This window comes from Moschus berezovskii, chromosome 12, assembly GCF_049115385.1.
Source record: "Moschus berezovskii isolate FMDL1 chromosome 12, NW_MosBer_1.0, whole genome shotgun sequence".
Classification (NCBI taxonomy): Eukaryota; Metazoa; Chordata; class Mammalia; order Artiodactyla; family Moschidae; genus Moschus; species Moschus berezovskii.
In genome coordinates this window covers 94,881,382-94,901,612 of record NC_142471.1, presented here as the reverse complement: position 1 = coordinate 94,901,612, position 20,231 = coordinate 94,881,382, and the positions used below count along the sequence as shown (strand labels likewise).

Here is a 20,231-nt window from a genome sequence, read left to right as displayed (position 1 = left end):
TAGTTATTACACAGACCTCCGAGTCAGGCTGCTGACTCAGGGCAAATCTGGGCTGGGTCTCCTTGAGCCATCCACCGTCTAACACCAACCAGGCTGCAGACTACAACTAGCAGCCCTGCTCTCGCATCCCACCACGAGGGCCACGCATCACCAGGACGGAGCCCTGTGTTTGTGACCCCACCACATCTGAGCCCTGCAGGGCAAGCAGAGTGTCACCTGCCAGAGCTGCTGAGTGGCAAGAGCTGGAGTTGGGCCCAGCAGCCTGATCTGACGCCCCGATCTCACTCTGAGCGCACGAGATAGAGGACACACGCAGGCCTGTCTCACACGTAACAGTGCAATACAGAGTTCCAAGTCAGAGACGACCTGTGAAACACTGAGGATAGTTTCTATGCAAGTAACAGCAGAACACACTGAAAACCTGGATTCCAGGGATCTAATCTGATCAACAGACTATGAAGAGTGCTAGGTGGGGCTGCTGCAGCTCTGTAAGGGAGAAGGCAGTCCTTTAAGGCACAGCTGGTGGCTTCAGGCAGGGGGCAGGAGGCTGGATGGAGAACTGGCAGAGGTGGGCGGGAGAGCCAGCCAGCCTCCCCCAGCCCCACCTCCATCTCTGCCAGACCTGCCGGAAGCAACCAATGGAACCACCTCCCAGGAAGCTACGGTTACAGCGGACTTTTAAAAAAAGACTTGACTTTCTTTTAACCGACTGTAATTGTCACCAATGGCAAATTTCTAGAATTTCTCCCAAGCATCTCAAAAGTTTTATAGCTTTTTAAAAAAACTATCATATAGTCAAGTTTTGGACTAAGATCTTTTTTTTTTTTTAACTTAGAGGAGCACAGTAGACATTCTTTGGTGTACTCCTCGGAAATGTCTGACTCTTCTCTGCCTTTCAAATCCCAGGACATCTGTCCTGTGCAGAGGTCCCTGAGTGAGACCTCCTAACAAGAATACCAAGAAAAAGGACTCCCAAAGCCCCAGGACATCACTATTGTCCTGATTTGTAAACCCTACTTCCTGCCAGGACAGCACCAAAATAGTACTTCAAACTGTGGAAATAACATTATAATCACAGTTCAAAAAAGACACACGAAGTGAAGCAAGAAACCCAGAGGATACACAATGCCCAGTTTCACCTCTTGGGTTCAAAACCTAAACTTAAAGCAAGCTTAAAGTGATGTCTATATGTAACAATAGCCAGGGCTTCTCAGCCCATTCCTGACTTCTATGTTTTTAATAGAGTTGGTTTGCATTTAAAGCAGGAGTCTGTGTCTCTAAATTGTTTATTTTGCTTCAGTATGCCTTAAAGTGCCATGCTGCTTAATATCTCGGAAAAGCTACTGTGTGGAACAGTAGCATTCTTAAGTTAGGAGTGACAAATCCGAGAAAACCTCTACAATTTGGCTTCCATATCTCTGAATTGGTATTTCAATGACAGATGTTTGTTGCAGCAAAAACCTCTGTCAGAACAAAATTAGGTGATCTATCATTTTAAGATATGGTCTTCATATACTGTTTACTCGAAGATATCACTTGCCTCAAGCCAATTTTGACCAAGAACATTTTGTGATATGGAAGTGATTTGTATATCATCATTTTTGTGATAAATGTAGCTCTTGAACACAAAATAACCTACCATTCCACAGTATTACAGTTAAAACTCCTACACCAGTAAATCTGCCCTGGTGTGTTTATTACTACCAAGATACTGTATGGAGACGCCAGCAGATTTTTTTCCCCTTGAATAAGGTTTCTACTTGTCTGCCTTTGGACTGGGTGTAGGATTTCTAACCCACTGTCAAGGCACCCTAAACCCCACCCTCTCCCCAGTTCTTGAAGCTTCTTAGGAACATGGTGCCTTCTTGGAGGGCTCCTGCAGTTTTACGGCCCTTGGTGGCACTCGCCAAGCCACCGCTGGTCCCTGGCAGGCAGGCAGAGGTGAACAAAGCCGTTAGCCATCTAGAGAGCGCTCCCCTAGGGCCCAGGACGGGGACATGGGGTAGGGTGGGCAGATGGCTAGGAGCAGTCTCTGGTCCACGGACAATAATGTTCCTCCGGGAGGTGGCTGTGAAATGTGGAGGTGGCAGGCCTACACACCAAACACGTACACAGGCTGGATGAGGCCGAGAGGGGAGCAGTGGGAGCCGCAGGTCAGAGGAGACCCAAGCTCAAAAAGGACACTTGCTTCTGATGAAAAGGAAAACAGAGCAGCTCTGCTTATCCCTTTCCCAGGTTTCTAAAACTGAAAACACGCAGAAGAATGCACTGCCACTCTGAGCCAAGGGCTCCGGACACAAGCTCAGGCGAAGTGAAAATGACCAGCACCATGTATAACAGTTACACTCGCCCGCCAGGCGCAGGGGGAATGGTACTTCCCTAGTATTGATCACTGACAATGATGGATGACTCAACTTGGCACTCAGTCTCACTGTGCCAACCCCCCCCCCAACAGTGCAACAGCCCCACCGCAGCCACTTGGGGGTGCTGGTCCTGGTGCTGGGCACCCAGGCCCCAGAGCGGCCCAGTCACCCACCCGACAGAACTGTGCTGTGACTGGAAGGACAGTCCACTCCTATCCGAACACTTGATTTACCCAAACACTGGCCAAGTAGCCCTATTTCACAAGAGCAAGAGATTATAAGGAAAAAAAAATTTTTAAAGGATTTTTCATGCCTTATATCCTAAAATCTAGGATGGTCTCAAAAATGCATCCGCAGGCGAGTGTGACCCGCAGCACGGTGCTTCCTGTGCGCGTCTCAAGCGGAGGGCCGAGTGCAGAGTCAGGGCGTGACACGTAAGATGAGGCACCTCCCGGGTGCACAGCATCCTGCGAGGAGCCTGACTGGGGCTCCACGTGGAGAAAGCGGCATGGCCTGTGCCCTGGTAGAATTCATCTGGCCAAGAGACGGCACTGCCAGCGCTTCTGAAGCCTGAGTGAGGACATCAAGTAACACAGTCACAGGTGTGCGTGGAGGGCCTGGGGGACACCCGCACTACGGAAGACCAAGTGCTACGGAGGCTTCTCAGGGCCCCTCACGGTGTCAGGCTTTCCAGGAGGCAGAGAGGAGGGAGGAAAGCATTTCAGGAGGGGCAGGGGTGAGCCCCAGGGAGGCGGTGAGACAGCGAGGACAGACAGGAGCAGGGCGCCGGCAGGACAGGGGCAGCCGCAGAGGGGCGTGGCCGCGAGAGCGTTGAGACCGAGGGACGCGCAGCGGGACACAGACCGCGGCTCTGCGGGAGCCGAAGCCGGGCTAAGAGCCACGAGGACCCCACACAGGTCAGCGACTGCTAAGGAGCAACCGTCTCAAACGGAGTGGCTTAAAACCACACTTTTAGCTCCTGGTTCTGCCTGCCAGCAACTTGAGCTGAGCAGTTCTGATGGTCCTGCCTGGGGTGACATGTATGGCAGTGGGAAGCTGGCAAATCCCTGGGGCCCGGGGCCCACCCAGGAAGATCCTCCCCCCACCTGGCTAGAGGGGCTGCTGCACCCCTGTCCTCCCCACCTCTTGCCTCAGGGGCAGCGCGGCCCCTTCCCTGGCAGCCTCAGGACTCCAAGGTTTGGGCAGAAGCAGCACAGCCCCCACGCCTGGGCGTGAACAGCCACGCTCCACAGGCCAGCCCAGAGCCCAGGCTGGACTGACACACCCACCCTGGGTGAGAGCAGGTCCCAAACTGCTCCCCTTGGAGAGGTCTGCTTGCAGAGCTGGCCTTGGGTCCTTGGACTGGGGAAAGGTGCCCACCACTCCATGAACAGGGTGGCTCACTGCACTGGAGCACTCCGAAAAAGCCACGTGCTTCCTCGCCCAGCAGTCACACACCTGAACTCCTGGGCCTGGGCGTCTGGAACCTGGGGATGTCCTACACAGAGGAAGCTGATGTGAGCAGCCCTCGTTAAACCCCCACTGCCGAGTCTCTAGAGCCTCCCTGGCAGACCACAGTCCACACGTGTGGTCACAACTTGCAGCTGCAGGAGCCACTGTCCCATGCAACTCTGGGAAGCTGGAAGCCTGGGTCCACTTCCACCAGACCTGGTCCCCATTCCTTTCCCCTTTGGTTTGTATTGTAGGGGCTGTGTGTCCTCTTCCTGCAGTAAATCAGAGCTGTGGGGTGGTCCTCCTGGGGACCCCAGTACAGAGGTGAGGTGTCATCTCCCTGCCGAGCGGTATGGGAACAGGAGAGGAAAGGATGGCTGTGGATCCCTGCGTGGCACTGCCTCCGTCCCTAAGCAAGGGGCACTGATGGGCCTGCTCCAGACGGGCCTCACGGGCAAAGAAGGGTGAGGGGCCGGGGGAGGGAGACCACGAGCAGAGGGGGGCGTCCCTCCAGGAGCAGGGGTGTGGGAGGCCAGGATGAGAGGGTCCCAGCACACCAGAGCCAGGCGCTCCCACCACTGAGGCCCACTGGAAAGGCAGCCTGCGGGTAATGGAAGAACAAGAGAAGCAGCCACAGTCTGTTTATCCACTCAGATCTGGGGATCAAGAAGCAGAGCTGCACTCTCGCAGTTCCATTCAGCCAAGAGGCCTTTCTTTCCCTTCCCCCTGCTCAGCACCCAGCCACCCGGGCAGGAGGCAGGGACTCCCAAGCTTACCCTCAACACCTCTGGAGGCAGCAGAGCCAAGCCGGGCCTGGCTCTCCCCCCACCCCTGCCCCGGAGAGCTGACGTAATGGCAGCCTGATAGCAGGAGAAGCTGACGGGGAGCAGAGCTGGGCCCCCAAGAGGGCCGGTGAGGTGTCGCCTGCGACAGATCTTAGACCTCAGTCCAGCCCGCCTGGGGTGCAGGTCGGGGGCCCCCTTACACCTCAGCAGGGCCCCTAACCTCCATGTTCCAGGGCCCAAAACTGGCTGAAGAGCCCCAAGTAGTCCAGGGGCTCGGGTTCTTCCGGAGGGGGACACAGCAATGCTCTGTACCTCAGGACGAACCTCTTTGGGTCACCACTCAGGGGTCAGGGCACTGCAGGCCCTCACGTCAGAAGCCGGTCCAGCAGGACACGGGCACCCACAGGGTCCATGCCTCTCTGCGGCATTCAGATGTTCTCAGGGCTGTGGCAGAGGTACCCAGGCTCGTCAGGCAGGAATTTATGTTACACGCCACACGTGGCATCTGACACAGGTGCACCTTACACATGGTAATTAGGAATGTGTCTACCACATGTGAGACAAGAAATTATAGTTGAGTGTAACAACTTCTAAATTTCAATATTTTACATTTATTTTCAATATATTTTTCTTTCAGCCGTATGACATGAACAGTTGAAACATACAGCAGCATATTCATCACTCAACAAGATATATTGCAACAGCGATCCAGGGGGCTGTGGGGTCCATGCACCAACATTACATTTTTCTAACACATCCCCCACATATTATTCAAAGTGATGCATTCATGGCCTTGTAGATCAGTTCAGAGGGTAGATGGTGTCTTTCACTATTTTTTTTTTTTTACTGTCTTTTACCTGTCAGGAGCTCAAGGTTCCTATAATTCTTTAAACTCCACACATAAGGAGACAATGCCACACTGTATGAAGGACTCTCTGTTCCTCTGCACGGGTCCATTTCCACACTGGGCCCAGCGGAACCTCATGTACAGTGGGCCAGATTTCCATCTGCCCATCCAGCCCCACCCATGAATTTTTACTGCAAGGAGCTGCTCTTCATCTTCGTAACATGGAAGAACAACACACGTTGTTTCATAAAGGGGCCTTCTTGTTTCCCCCCACCCCCACAAAGGAAAGCTTCCACCTGCTGGGGGGAAAGAAGGGGCAGCCTTCAGATGAGGGAAGGCCCACCACAGGCCAGTCCCCAGCTCTGAGCCCTGGGGAGAGAGCCCTCAGGGCGGGGCACAGGGGAGGCTGCAGGGCGCGAGCAGGGCAGCAACAGTGAGTTCCGAGGAGCGATAAGGGGCGGGGACGCAAGGAGGGGGAGGAGCCAAAGAGAAGAGGGAGGAAGAGAGAAGAACAAGCGGCGGGAGGAAAAGAGACGCACCAGGCAACTGGTGACTGCAAGGACGGGCCCGACAGCCCACCCCGGGCCTGCTCAGCACTGTCAGCAAGGCCTGAACCTGCTCAGCCCACCATTTCGTTCCTTCTGGCCCGTTCTGAACACAGATGGTGACAGACACTGCAACACAGACAAAGGGTCAAGACTGCACCTTCTGCTGGACGCGCTGTGCACAGAGCAGAGGGGAAAGTTCTCAATTACCGAGCATTTAAACCACTGAGACAGTCCATTCCCACAAGCACAAGGATGATTCATCCTCATAATGATCAAACTGAGGCCCTGTAAGAACCAGAAGGGGCCTGTGAATCAGAGAGTCCATCATGTTCAGGGTAATTTTCAGGTCAAGTATATTTAATTGTATTGCAGTGCTCCAAAAATTAGCAACCCATGAATGACAGAACTAGTCTCATCAAGCAGCATGATCCATCGTCTGACCTTGCCAGCAAGCAGGAGGGTAAAGACCTGACCACGAGGAATTCCGTATGGTCACACAGCATCCAATTCTTGTCGTTTTTAAAAAATGTAATTTCCACAATAAAGCTTATGATTAAAAAAAATGGTTTCTTAGAACAGTGAAGATTTATTGTAAACACATGAGATGAAATTCTCCAGAGTATCTCTGTGGGGGCAGGGGCGATGAATGGACCCCGAGGGCCCAGCACTGGCCACGGGGAGAGAGCCAGGACCTCCATGGAACCACGGAGCCTTGCCTCTGGACCCCGAGGGGCTCTGCCTCCAACACCAGGCCCAGGGAAGTGAATGGCGAGCAGTGGGAGCCCAGCCCAAAGTCCTGACCACACAAGACAAAGAACCAGCTTACATCGGGCATCACTGCGCCTGGGACCCACACGCCAGAGTGGACACTCCAGTATCTGGACAAATGATCCTGACCCTTGACCTACCAAGCACAGTCTTACCCGAGTGCATCTGTGTTTCCACACCTCCCCAAACAGCGGGAGACTGGCGCTAACTGCAGCCTCACCACGTGGCCCAGAAGAGGCTGCACAGCTCCCTCAGGGCCACACAGCAGAGGGGCGGCAGAGGCAGCATGGCCGCAGCCTGTCTCCAGAGACTCCACATTCACTGCTACCCAAGCCGCAGTCTCCGCCACCAAGTAACGCCCACCAAACAGACCTATTCCTTCCCATAACAGGAAAACCAAGCTCCCACGACTGCTGTCAGAAGAGAAACCTAACACCCTGCTGCCTGACCCATGAAGCAACTGCCTTCAGGATGAAGAATTTTACGTCTGTCACAAAAATGCCCATCACCTTTAATGCAGTGACTCTCAGAATTTCCATCTCTTCGCCACCTGCCCTGATGATAAACCACATAATCATGCTACTGTACACAGGAAATCAGGGTTTCATCAAACACCATGAGGTGAGTGACATCAAGGAGAGCTGGAGCGGCATTCCCAAACAAACACCATTAAACTCAACACTTTTTTTCTTTTAAAGCTCTATCAAGAGACTCATGAGATGCTTAGAACTTAAGCTATAGGGTTCAGAGGGGAATGGTGGCAGAGTGTTCTGAAGGATTTTGGTCATGAATGGTATATAATTTTTTACAACAAGTCTTGCTCCAGTAATAAAATACTTTATTCACCCGCCATTCCCAGTCAGAGTGCGCGTGCCTCCGTCCGTGGCCAGCACAGTCACCGCATGCCTGCTGGCCTTTTATCCGCACGCTAAGCTGCTCTGAGAAGACTCGGTCTCTCCTTATTTTGTCAGAGGGTCCCTATTACACAGCTCATTGCAAGTGTCCCTAACTCTTAGACAACTCTCAGTTGACAATGTGGCTTTGACGGTGTGGCTAATGAAGTATAAAGCTTCAACAACAAATCATTTACAAGTCCTGGGTACTGCATTTCTAATGAAGGAAGTTTTTAATCATAAACAAATGTAATCATTTATGTTAAGCAACCCATGGATCTGGTCAATGTAGCACAAATAGCCATTAAGCAAAAATTATGACAATAAGGAGACAGAATAGTTAACGTTGCAGACTTAGCAGTTTACGCTATTTACAGAATCTAATAAATGTTTTCTTGATAAAACTGAGAATACTAGACCACCCTACCTGTCTCCTGAGAAACCTGCACGAAGGGCAAGTAGCAACAGTTAGAACTGGACATGGAATAATGGACTGCTGGTTCAAATTGGGAAAGGAGAACATCGAGGCTGCACATTGTCACTCTGTTTAACTTACATGCAGACTACATCATGAGAAATGCCAGGCTGGATGAATCACAAGCTGGAATCAAGATTGTCAGAAGAAATATCAACAATTTCAGATAAGCAGATGATACCACTCTAATGGCAGAAAGCAAAGAGGAACTAAAGGACTCTTGATGAGGGTAAAAGAGAAAGGTGAAAAAGCTGGCTTAAAACTCAACATCCAAAAAAACTAAGATCATGGATTCCAGTCTGATCACTTGATAGTAAATAGATGGGGAAAAAGTGGAAATTGTGACATATTTTCTTGGACTCCAAAATCACTGGACCAGGACTGCAGCCATGAAATTCAAAGATGTTTACTCCTTGGAAGAAAAGCTATGACAAACCTAGACAGTGTATTAAAAAGCAGAGATATCACTTTGTCAACAAAAGCCTATATAATCAAAGTTATGATTTTTCCAGTAGTCATGTACAGATATAAGAGGTGGACCATAAGGAAGGTTAAGTGCCAAAGAATTGATGCTTTCGAAATGTGGTGCTGGAGAAGACTCTTTAGAGTCCCTTGGCATCTCAGCAAAAAGACGGAACCACTCAATCCTAAAGGAAATCAACGCTGAATATACATTGGAAGGACTGATGCTGAAGCTCCAATCCTTTGGCCACCTGATGCGAAGAGCTGACTCACTGGAGACCGTGACGCGAGGAAACACTGTGAGCAGAAGAGCGGGTGGCGGAGGATGAGCTGGCTGGCTGGCTCACCGACTCAGTGGACGTGACTGTGAGCGAGCTCCGGGAGGCGGTGAAGAACAGAAGCCTTGTGTGCTGCCGTCGACGAGGTCGCAGAGAGGTGGACACGACTCAGTGACTGAGCAATAGCAGTAAATGTCTTCTTGATAAAACTGAAGCCAAAGCTTCCCTGCGCTTACTTCTATGCTCCTGAGTGGGTTCCGTGTCCTCTCAGGCAGTTGGGACTTCTGCCAGCATACAGCAGACACTATTACCTTAACAGCCACATTTATCGGATGGTGAGAATGGCAAGGCGCAACGCTCAGCAAAGCGCTTAGCTTGTTTCAGCTTGTGCCCCTGCACCCACTGGGTGGGGTGTCGGGGCTGGCACAGAACAGGTGACATGCAAGCAGCTTCTGCGCCCCTGAACTGGGGTCTAGTGCGACAGAGTACGCCCTGCTGGGCACAGCAAAGCCAACGCTGAAACAACCAGCTGTGTTGAGGGTGCTCCCCAACTTCTCAGGGTCTCACGCACTTCTGCCTCGATCGATCCCAGCGCTGTCTGCACTGAGAGAGCCAATGTCGATGGAGATGTCCCAGGCTGGCACGGCCCCTATCATGACAGCCTGGTCTCCCCCACCTTCCACAGCAAAGGAGGACGTACAACACGGTAAGGAGAGTGAGAAGCAACGAGCGTGACATGAGATCACCTCTTGAGGACGGCAGAGAGGCACCCCACGAGTCTCGAAAAGCACGAAGTCACTGATGGTCACGGACAAAGATGTTTAAAGAACACGTTCCTGCCCTCCTCCCTGGTCACAGAGAACCACCTCTTGAGGACGGCAGAGAGGCACCCCACGAGTCTCGAAAAGCACGAAGTCACTGATGGTCACGGACAAAGATGTTTAAAGAACACGTTCCTGCCCTCCTCCCTGGTCACAGAGAACCACCTCTTGAGGACGGCAGAGAGACACCCCACGAGTCTCGAAAAGCACGAAGTCACTGATGGTCACGGACAAAGATGTTTAAAGAACACGTTCCTGCCCTCCTCCCTGGTCACAGAGAACCACCTCTTGAGGACGGCAGAGAGACACCCCACGAGTCTCGAAAAGCACGAAGTCACTGATGGTCACGGACAAAGATGTTTAAACAGCACGTTCCTGCCCTCCTCCCTGGTCACAGAGAACCACCTCTTGAGGACGGCAGAGAGACACCCCACGAGTCTCGAAAAGCACGAAGTCACTGATGGTCACGGACAAAGATGTTTAAAGAACACGTTCCTGCCCTCCTCCCTGGTCACAGAGAACCACCTCTTGAGGATGGCAGAGAGACACCCCACGAGTCTCGAAAAGCACGAAGTCACTGATGGTCACGGACAAAGATGTTTAAAGAACACGTTCCTGCCCTCCTCCCTGGTCATACAGCACCTCCCATGCCAAGGACACGCCTACAGTAGGGGCCCAGCACTTCCCCCCGACACAATGATGAGACAGAACAGGAAGAAAAAAAATTCTATTCACAGAAATCAGCTGTTTAAAATGTCTGAAAACAGCTGTTTCTGAGATGAGATACTGCCGAGTACTCTGGGTTAGCCTCATCCTCAGGTGCTCTGAGTGAGGTTCCACAGCAGCGGCACAGACGCATGGGATCTGGGAAGAGGCTTTGGCGCCAACGACACTGGGCGTTACGGCGGAAAGAAACACTCCTTCAACAGGCTACGAAAAAGACAGCCGACCGATGACTGCATCACCAGTTAACTGCTTAATAATTTACATATTTGTATTGAACTTTAACTGGGCTTCCCTGGTGGCTTAGAGGTTAAAGCGTCTGCCTCCATTGTGGGAGACCCGGGTTCGATCCCTGAGTCGGGAAGATTCCCTGGAGAAGGAAACAGTAACCCACTCCAGTATTCTTGCCTGGAGAATCCCATGGACGGAGAAGCCTGGTAGGCTACAGTCCACGGGGTCGCATAGAGTCGGACACGACTGAGCGACGGAACGGAACACTGAACTTTAACACTAAGTTGGCAGGACACATAAAATCTCAGATAATTTAATACGATGTGTCTAAGTTCTGTGCACACAGTAGGCACTCTGCTGCAATAATGAATAGAAAAAAAGAGAGTCAGATAGTACCCTATGACTGGTTTAGCAGAAAAGAGTCAAAATGTGTAATAAGGTAGGCCTTAATACAGATCACAAAAGAGACTGAAAAAAACTCATCAGTGCTTGTAGAGGACAGGCCCAGGAGATGCCTGTTCGCCCCCGGGAAATGCACTGCATCTCTGCGACCCTGTAACAGATCTGCATGATATAGCCAGCTGTCCCCGTGTCATGCTCCCATCACAAGAAGACCAGGAAATTAACAGGTGTTCTCCCTTTTCAAGAGTAATGCACATAAGATTTCCTATATTATACACACATCCTCAAATTTCAAAGATAAATTTCTTAAATTAACTCAACACATATTAAGCAATCTGTGTTTTTACACAGAGACGTGCACAGCAGGCCCTCCAAGCACCCGCTGCAAGGCTCACTGGTGCTGGTCAAGAGCGCCCGTGTCCTCCTATCAGGATGATTAATGAAGGCACCTTGTTCACAGAATGTCAGACTCTGCCTTTTTAACAACTGACCTTTCATAGAATACTACTGAACTCATAATTCCACTTTTGTTCAGTTTCTTATTAGTGGAGTTAAAATTAATACTTAGGGGAATGATGGCCACGGTGATGCACAGTAAATCTCAGGGCACATCAGCCCTCTGTGCAGACTGCCCAAGGAGCAGCCGCTGCGTCTGTCTACTTCCGCAGCCCAAGGATTCAGCTAAAACTCTGTGTCCTTTAAAGACAAATTAAGGGCAGTCTGCAGACCTCTTTTGAGAACAAAGATGTATATTTTGAGAAAGACTTTAAAAGTTTGTAGGATTTTTTAAAAAAGACCTAATAAAATTGCTAATTTCAATCATAAATTTAAAAGAATTTACTCTCAGTTTTCTGAAACATTCCTGATGACTAAAATGATATATGGCACAACATACTCTGTAACCCACATTCATCTCTTAGAAGTGACAATTTAATAACCCATCAAGGCAACATGCTACGCCAAAGCCACTTACCTTACACTGGGATCACATGAAAAAAAATTAGCTGCTAATACCTCAAGAACTCCCCCTGAAAATAGTAAAAAGATTGGGAAATGGAGCTGGAGCAGGGGTTTCTTCTAATTATCACTGGGAATAGTAAATTACTTAAGGACTCAATTTTTTCACCATACCAGCCATTTCCATACTCAGACATACCTAATTTCTATAAACCCCTTAAGGGCCCAAACTAGTTTTAGCTTCAAAGATCTTATGGGATCCCAGGGCAAAGTAAGAAGGCAAGAGTACATTCAATTATTAATTCTTATTAAATATTTGAGGAAAGTCACTCTGAATAAATATTGAAAGTAGAGTCTGTCCAGGTACATGTGTAGTCTAAGTCTGCTTACTATGCTGTGTTGCAACAGTTTAATGGTCCCTGTTGTCATGAGGCCATTCACGTGAGAGGGTTAAGGGTCAGGCACAAGCACGAACACCTACGAGTAAACAGATGCCTGTGTGCAGGCCCAGAGCCTTGCTCCGAGGCAGAAACTGCGCCCTGGCCAACGGGAGTGTCCTGGAACCAGGGAATCGCCCACTGCTGTGTGAGAAATGCCAGAAGACCAAACACTGCTCATTCAAACCCCAAATGCCAAATGTGCCAACGAACACCACCATTAAGGGAACGGAAAGAGATGGAGGCTACTACCCTCAGAGCAGAACAGACGGACCAGCAGCAAGCGTGAGTGAGCGTGAGATGGGCAACCAAGACCGCAAAGCAAAGAAAGAGAAAGCTGAAGGAAAAAGAGATGGCAAAAATGATCCGACACACTCGGTCAAAGACTCCAAGTCAGCTGCACTTTCACAAAAGAGCAGAAACAAAGACCATAAAAGCGGGGTGCCTCTGCTCAGGTGCAGCGCGGGGTGGCAATCACAGGAGAGACACAGGAGATTTCCACAGCAGGTCCACGATAATACAACAGAGCTGTAACACAATTTCCCATCTCAGGAAGGAGGGCCAAGGAGAAAGAACGCCACAGCTTCCATTTACAGAGGGAAAACAGGAAATTAGCGAACTCAGATGGAAAGGGCCCTGCCCCCACCAGGCAGAGGGACCAAGGCCACCAGGAAGTCAGAGAAAGCCAGCGAGGATCAGGGCCACACGCCTCACACCTGCTAAGACACACGATCCTGGGGAAAGGCCATGAAATATTGATGTTCTTCACTCCTGCAAAGATAACAACAAATTCATGAAGGAAAAATACCCACAAATCTTTCCATTTGCATTCTATAATGTTTCCACTAAGCTGAGGGCTCATTGTGCTATTACGTTTACCCAAAACGGGCAGTATTTCACTAAGGAGTCTTTGAAAAGACCACCTTCAATCTCATCACAGCCTGTCAGCCGAGGCATCACACGTTCGTGTCTGGCTGCCTGTCAACGATGGATGAGACTGCGACCTCCTGACACCCAAGGCCAGGCCCTGCGGACACGGCTGCTGGGCGCGGCCCGATCCTGCTGGGTGCGGCCCGGTCCTGCTGGGCGTGGCCTGGTCCTGGTGGGCGCGGCCCGGTCCTGCTGGGCGCGGCCTGATCCTGATCCTGGTGGGCGCCTGAAGGCCCGGGTGGCCTCGCTGCTCACGCGGAGGAAGCGGGGCCCCTTCTGGAGTCTGCACAAGGGAAGCCAGGTGCACCCGACAGAACGAAGGGAAGCATACCTACAAGACGCGCCCTTCATTTCATATCGAATGACTATGGCCACACCAAGCTCACCTCCAAATGCAGTTCTGTTCTCCTAGACTAATGTTCTGAGATAGGATGACCATGCACAGTTTACGTCCAGTTCTTCCAGAAAGAAGTGGAGAACAAAATCTCAGGCATCCCTCACTTTCCAAATCTAGTAATTCACTCCTGAAAACATGTTGTAGACAGAATCTACAAAGGCTTTTTCTCACTGTAATTTGGAAAAACAATGAGTTCCTATTCTATCTAAAAAAACTGTAACCAATTTCACCAATTATCAGTAAAACACTTTGTAAATATATAAAAATTTAAAGAATTCTGTAAAATCTCTATCACTTAAACAATTACCTAAGTATTTAACATTTAGTGAACTCACTACTGAGTTCATTTATGTGCAGTTCTCAAGGTCATAGGGCAGTCTCAGAGGAAAATTCCAATTCATTTCTACCACTGGAAGAAGCATATGTGGCAACATAAATGAAATTAAGATATGTTAAAAAAAAATCCCAAAGATACTAACCCACGAAATACGACCAGAGCTGGTAGTGACCTCAGGCATTCATACAGAGATTCAAGATGGGCTAAACCCTTAGGGAAAAGGTGGAAAGATGTCAGTGAAAAAGTCTCATAAATTAAAAAAGAGCCTGGGAGACGAGGCACTAGTCCGAGGCCAGCAGTAACACACAGACTGCACCCTGCACCTGACGGGACACCCAGAGCATCAGAGCAGACTTCTGAGTCAAAATGAAACTGGGGTGAAATATAATGTAAGCTGTTCTGCGTTTGGACAATGAAACATAATTTACCTCACACTCCCGACTCTAGGGAGCATGGATTAACGGGGACAGGTAGGGCAGCAAAACAGAACGAACAGGACAAGAAAACACAGCTCATAAAACGGGGTGCAAGCATGCAAGTGTCGGGCAGAAGCTGGAGAGAACACAGCGTCACGGGCTCCTCTCGAGGAAGGGCCGGTCCACAGACTCTCCAAGTTCAGTGCACAGGGCCCGAGGGAGAGCCATCCAGGACGCGTCCCTCACTGGAGCCAGCTTTCTTGCACAGCTGGATTTAAGAAACGGACGCCTTCAAGAGTGAACCGTGACTTGTGCTTCCCGTAGGGGCTTCATGTGGTCACTGTGTGTCAGCGTGGATTTGCCGACTGCAGCAAATGTGCCACTTGCCGGGGGAGGGGAGGCGGCAGTGGCGGCTATGCCTGTGTGTGCAGCAGGAGGCATGTGGGGAATTTCTGTACCTTCCTCTCGATTCTGCTACTCTTCAATTGTCTTCATTTTAAAAAAGGATGCCTTCTTGAATCATTTTCCTGTAAGTCCTTGTGTTCTGAGGCCCCATCTTAAGCTGCCACAACTCCGCTAACACTGGTGATACTCAAGCAGGTACCTGACCCAGGATGACTGCTTAGCTTTATCAGCAGCGTGCCTCCACAGCAACAAGGAAGCTAGCTCCACAGTCACACGGCAGCCACTGAGAAGCACTGCACTAGTCTGCCAGGGCTGCATAACAAAGACTACCAGGCTGGGTGCTGCCCTCTGGCAACCGGGAGTCTGAGCTCCAGGCCTGCAGGGCTGGCTCCTCCTGAGGCTGTCCTGGGCCTAGAGGCTCGCCCTCACCTGTCGTCACGTGGTCTTCCCTCTGCGTCGGGGTCCTAACCTCTCTTTCCTGTAAGGACACCAGCTATATGGGACCAGGGCTCACCCTCAGCATCTCCTTAATGGCCCCACGCCCTAGAGAACAGACTTGTGGTTGCCAAGGGGGAGGGGGAGGGGGCTGGGGGAGGCCCGGAGAGAGAGAGGTCAGGGTCAACACGCGTAAGCCATGATACACGGGGCAGATAAACGACAAGGCCCTGCTGTGCAGCACAGAGAAGAAAAGGAAAGAAGATAACCACCACTGTGCTGTACAGAAAAAACTAACATTGTAAATCAACTATGCTTGGATTAAAAAACTGTATAAAAAATAAAAGGCGCTCTGTCCAAATGAGTCCCACTCTGACGTACTAGGGGATAGGTCTTCAATGTATCCATTTGTGGAGACACAGCTCATCCCAGCCCATAACAAGCACTCTCCCCAAGACCACCAGGGCTGACACTAAAATACCTGAGTAAAACGCCGCTTGGTCTCAACTCACAAGACGACACAGTAAAATCCTGCCAATCCCTCACAGTCCAGGCATGACAGTTGGCAAAGTGTGGGCTCTTCCTAAGAGAACACAAAGGAGAATGAAAGGCTGCTTGGAAACCACTGTTCAACAGTCGATTGCCGCTTCACCACCGAGGGCCCTCTGGGGGCTGCCTGTCTTCAGAAGGTCCAGTAGTCGTGTGGACCTCCCTGACCCCGGGCACGGTCTCCATCTGCTCTAGAGGACCTCGGAGCAGGAAGACCCTGGGGAGACAGCACGCAGACTCTGGCCACCGGCTGAAATAAAGCCCTGAACCCCACACTTGTTTTCACCTCCAACCTCTATGAGCACATAATTCTGTTTGAAGAGCTCCGCTATTCCAGTCCCCAACCCTTCATTTGTTCCATCTGTAAAAAAGATGTCTGCACTGCGTCCTGGGCCAGGTACTAAGGGTACCAGAGCCAGGAAGCAACAGACACAGCCCTGCGCTCCAGGAACTGAGACTTGAAGACACAGCCCCGGAAGGAGGTAATTATAACACAGTGTGACCAGGGCCAGCGCAGAGTGAGTTCAAAGTGCTGAAGAGCTTGGAGGAGGGTCCAGAATCAAGTATGGACAACTGAAAGGGCTGTGAGATGGTCAGATTCCGGAGGGAGGATGGGAAAGCAGCAGCCTGCAGGTAGAGAGGAGGTGGGGGAGCACCCCAGGGTCATCTCAGGAAACAGGAACAGCAGCAGCAGGACAGCGGTCATCACTGCCATCCAGAGCAGCAGCGAACACTCCAGGCCTTACTCGGGATTGGGCAATATTCTAAGAACCTTCTAAAGATTAGCTCATTTAATACTCCCGATCCCCTATGGAGTAGGTACTATCATGATCCCATGTGGCATGTGGGCAAGCAAGGCCCGAGCAGTGAAGTGACTCACCCACTGTCTCTGTCAAGGGGTGGAGCTGGGACTCAAAACCCAGGCGCCTAGCTCTGGAGGCTGTGGTCTCACCCACCACTTGGCACCACGAGATCCAGGCTGTGCAGAGACACACCAGGAAGTATAGGTCAGTACACCTCAGTCTAGAGTTCAGGGGTCAGAGAGCAAGGACGGAAGAGCTGGTCAGAGCCAGTGTTCCCTTACCCTAAAGTACTAAACCACATTTTTTCAGGGGGTTACGTGAACACGTTTAATTTCAGAAATGACTATGCAGAAAAGGAAGGGTGTTACAGGGGCTGAAACCGGAGGGGAAGAAGTCAGAAAGCTTAAGGAAACGTTCCCGAGGTTCACGAAGATGCTCAGTGAGGATGCACACTGCAACCCCGTGACAGCAAACAAACAGCCTGGAGTTCACCAGGGCAGGAGAAGGTGTCATCAAGGCAAAACCATCCAATGCAGGCCTTTAAAAAACGTACAAACCATGCCTTAAGAAAGTATTTAATAACATAAAAATGCTTACGACATAAATTTAGAAAGTAGAATACAGAACTGATTTTAAACACACAGTGATGAAAAAGCTAGCAGGAATTATAATATTAATAATAATAATAATAATATATTCTGGGTATTAGAACTATGAGGGACTTACTTCCTTTGTACTGAGTTGGCCAAAAGGTTCGCTTGGGTTTTTCTGATAAGATGTTACAGAAAAACTCGAACCAACTTTTTGGCTAACCCAGTATTTTCCTTTATTTGCTAAAGGGGCCTAAGTCCCACGGATGAAAGCAGGCTGCTTTGGCTGTGGCACAGGTGGAGTGGACACGCGTCAGCCCACAGGCGAAGAAATCAACCACAGACAGGCCCATCAAGGACCCAGCTCGTGGCACTTCTTTCTTGCAGTGAACAGACTTTCAGCGCCAGTCTTAGCCACTCATGGTTACAAAACAGCTGCCCCAGCTCCCAGGATCACATCTTCAGACATTATGTCCAAAGACTGAGGAGCAGAGGGAGTCTCCCTCATCCGTCTCACGTCACTGGGGAGGAGCGGTCTCCCAGGAGTGATCCAGAGGGCAGCAGACTCGCCCCTGCGCCCCCGTCCCACTGGGTGAGCCAGCACCAGGCACTCAGCCTCTGCAAGGGAGGCAGGAACTGAGGTGGCCTCTGGGATGGGCAAGCAAGGAGCTGCCCCGCTCCTCCCCAGGAACCTTTCCTCCCGCTGATTCCAGAGCTTCCCCAGCAGTCTTCGGTGCCTTCTGAACACTCTACTGCTCTCTGCACCACACACACGATTTCCTGCCGCTGTCTCTGCCTCCCCTAATGGACAAAGTTCCTCAAGGACAGGTGCATGTCTCTGCATCGACCCTGCACCGGCCTACTACACACTTGTCACAGGAAAGCGCGATGAATGCTTGGTGAACACAGTTCTAATTTCATTTCCTTGTTGAACTGATGTGACAAAAATGTACTGTGCGCCCCATGGGCCCATAGGCTCACCCGGTGTGTGGAAGTAAGAGTACCACTGCTCACCCAGCTCCAAGGCACCACACCAAGGAGACGTCCTGCTCCGCTCATCTGCTTCGTCAGGCAGGCTTCCTGTCTCCACCGCTCACGGCCAACAGAGTTCTGTGTGAATCTGACTTTGTGAAAAAGGATACGTTTCTCTTCATTCACTTGAACATAATGTACTATTACTAATATTAATAATTTTAGCTCCAGAAATTGTACCAGCCTCCCAAAGAAAGAGTCCTTGACCCAAAATATCAGAGGATATTAAACTGAGAAATGATCTACTGATGCAAATCATTAAATCTATTTGCATTTGCTTACTGAACCCTAACAGGGAAATTAAAGTACATGCAGCAAGGAGCACGCCGGCTGTGCGTGGTTAAGAGGAGACGTGGTGGTGGATCCTGCTCTCTGTCATTAATTTTCCCACTTTCCCTCATTAACAAGTAAAATGTTTTTCCTGCTTGAAAAGTTTTAATAAATAGAAAAAAGCGGAGCAGCTGACATAGTTTTTGATGTAATATACAAGGGCTTTTAATATTTTTACATACATTAATGAAAAAGCTAGGAGAAAATACTAAAAGGTTATATATGTGTGGAAAAACGAAGACTAACCTTCTGGGAAGGACTTCTGAGTGTATGTCACTCCTGCACCTTCTGATTTTGGCATCCATACTGCAGTCCCGCAACAGGTATCACCAGAAAGCCTCCCACCTGCATCCCGTGGCCCCTGGTGCCAGGACCACCTGAAGGCAGACTTCACACAATGGGCACAACACTTCCCCAAAGTGACCAGGGACACACAATGCAGACTTCCCCATGGAAATGAACCAGTTACCAGGTGAGCAGACACCCCACCTGGCACACGCTGCACACGTAAGCCATCACTCCCACGAGTGAGCACGTGGCACAGCTCCAGACGCAGCCATCATGTCCTGGGAACCAATACACCGCCATCAGCAGGCTCTCACGGGACTCCTCTCCTCATGGCCCTCTGTCAGAGTGGCCCAGGCAGCACCACGATGGACGACCTCCCCAGGCCACCTGGGCACCACCGAGCACCAGGTGCTAGGTGTGCAGGAGCTGAACCCAAGGCAACCCTGCAGGGCCCACGTGACACCCCCACAGCAACAGCCAACCCACAGCAGGGACGCAGGCCACTGGTCCCGACTGGCTGCATGTTCCCAGGGGAGCTGGTCGGCACCATACAGTACACGTCCCCTTCCAGGAGCAGAGGACGGCCCAGAGCATGCGCTCCTCCTGGTGAAGACAGCAGCTCAAGCCACAGAAGCCACATGGTCAAGCCCGCCTCTCACAGCAGGGAGTCCAGTCCTCCCAGAAGCTGGGGAGAGAGAAGCCCCCACCAGGACACTAGCCACGCTGATCTGTTCCCACTGCTCTCTTGTAAGTAAATACACCAACCCCTATGAGGGTTGTTAAAACAGCTGCTTTCTGACACAACAATGCGGGGAAAGTTGTTCTTCAGTTCTCCTTATCCTGGCTTCGTGACATGAAATAATATTTTCATAGGCAGAACTGGAACCTTCCACTTCAATAAAGTGCTCCTTCTCCAAGCCAGGATGAAAAGCACACACAGCCACCTGTGCCTTCATGACTCACAGCACAGTGCCCCCTTGGAGTGATCGGAAGCCACTTTCAGAAGGTCAGGGTAAGCTCTCCTGTGAGAAGCACAGGCCAGGCTTCCAGGCAGGAAGCAAAAGATCAGGCTCTGTGCTCCTGCTCATAGTTTTCTCTAAAGCACGTTACGTGTATCCAATAAAGATTTTCTGCTGCTTGTTTGATATTTTGGTTTTGATCACTGCACCCAATAACAGTTCCTTAACTAAAGATAGAGGAAACAGTTAATCATTACAGGTGAAAGCATCTCAAAAATTTAGAGACAAAGTCAGTGTGCAACAAAGGCCCTTGAAACT

General features: G+C 50.5%; 1 protein-coding gene across 7 annotated transcripts in view; it reads right to left on the bottom strand.

Moving 5' to 3' along the window:
* The window catches only part of MGMT (O-6-methylguanine-DNA methyltransferase), a 272,074-nt gene that overhangs the window by 177,702 nt on the left and 74,141 nt on the right, over window positions 1-20,231 (bottom strand). For 4 of the 7 annotated variants that reach the window (XM_088842437.1, XM_088842433.1, XM_088842432.1 and 1 more), the window contains exon 3: window positions 15,844-15,945. The exons of the other annotated variants lie outside the window; for them this stretch is intronic. In XM_088842437.1, the coding sequence (XP_088698563.1) occupies window positions 15,844-15,945 (102 nt within the window). The remainder of the gene's footprint in view (window positions 1-15,843; window positions 15,946-20,231) is intronic. 7 annotated transcript variants of the gene reach the window in all.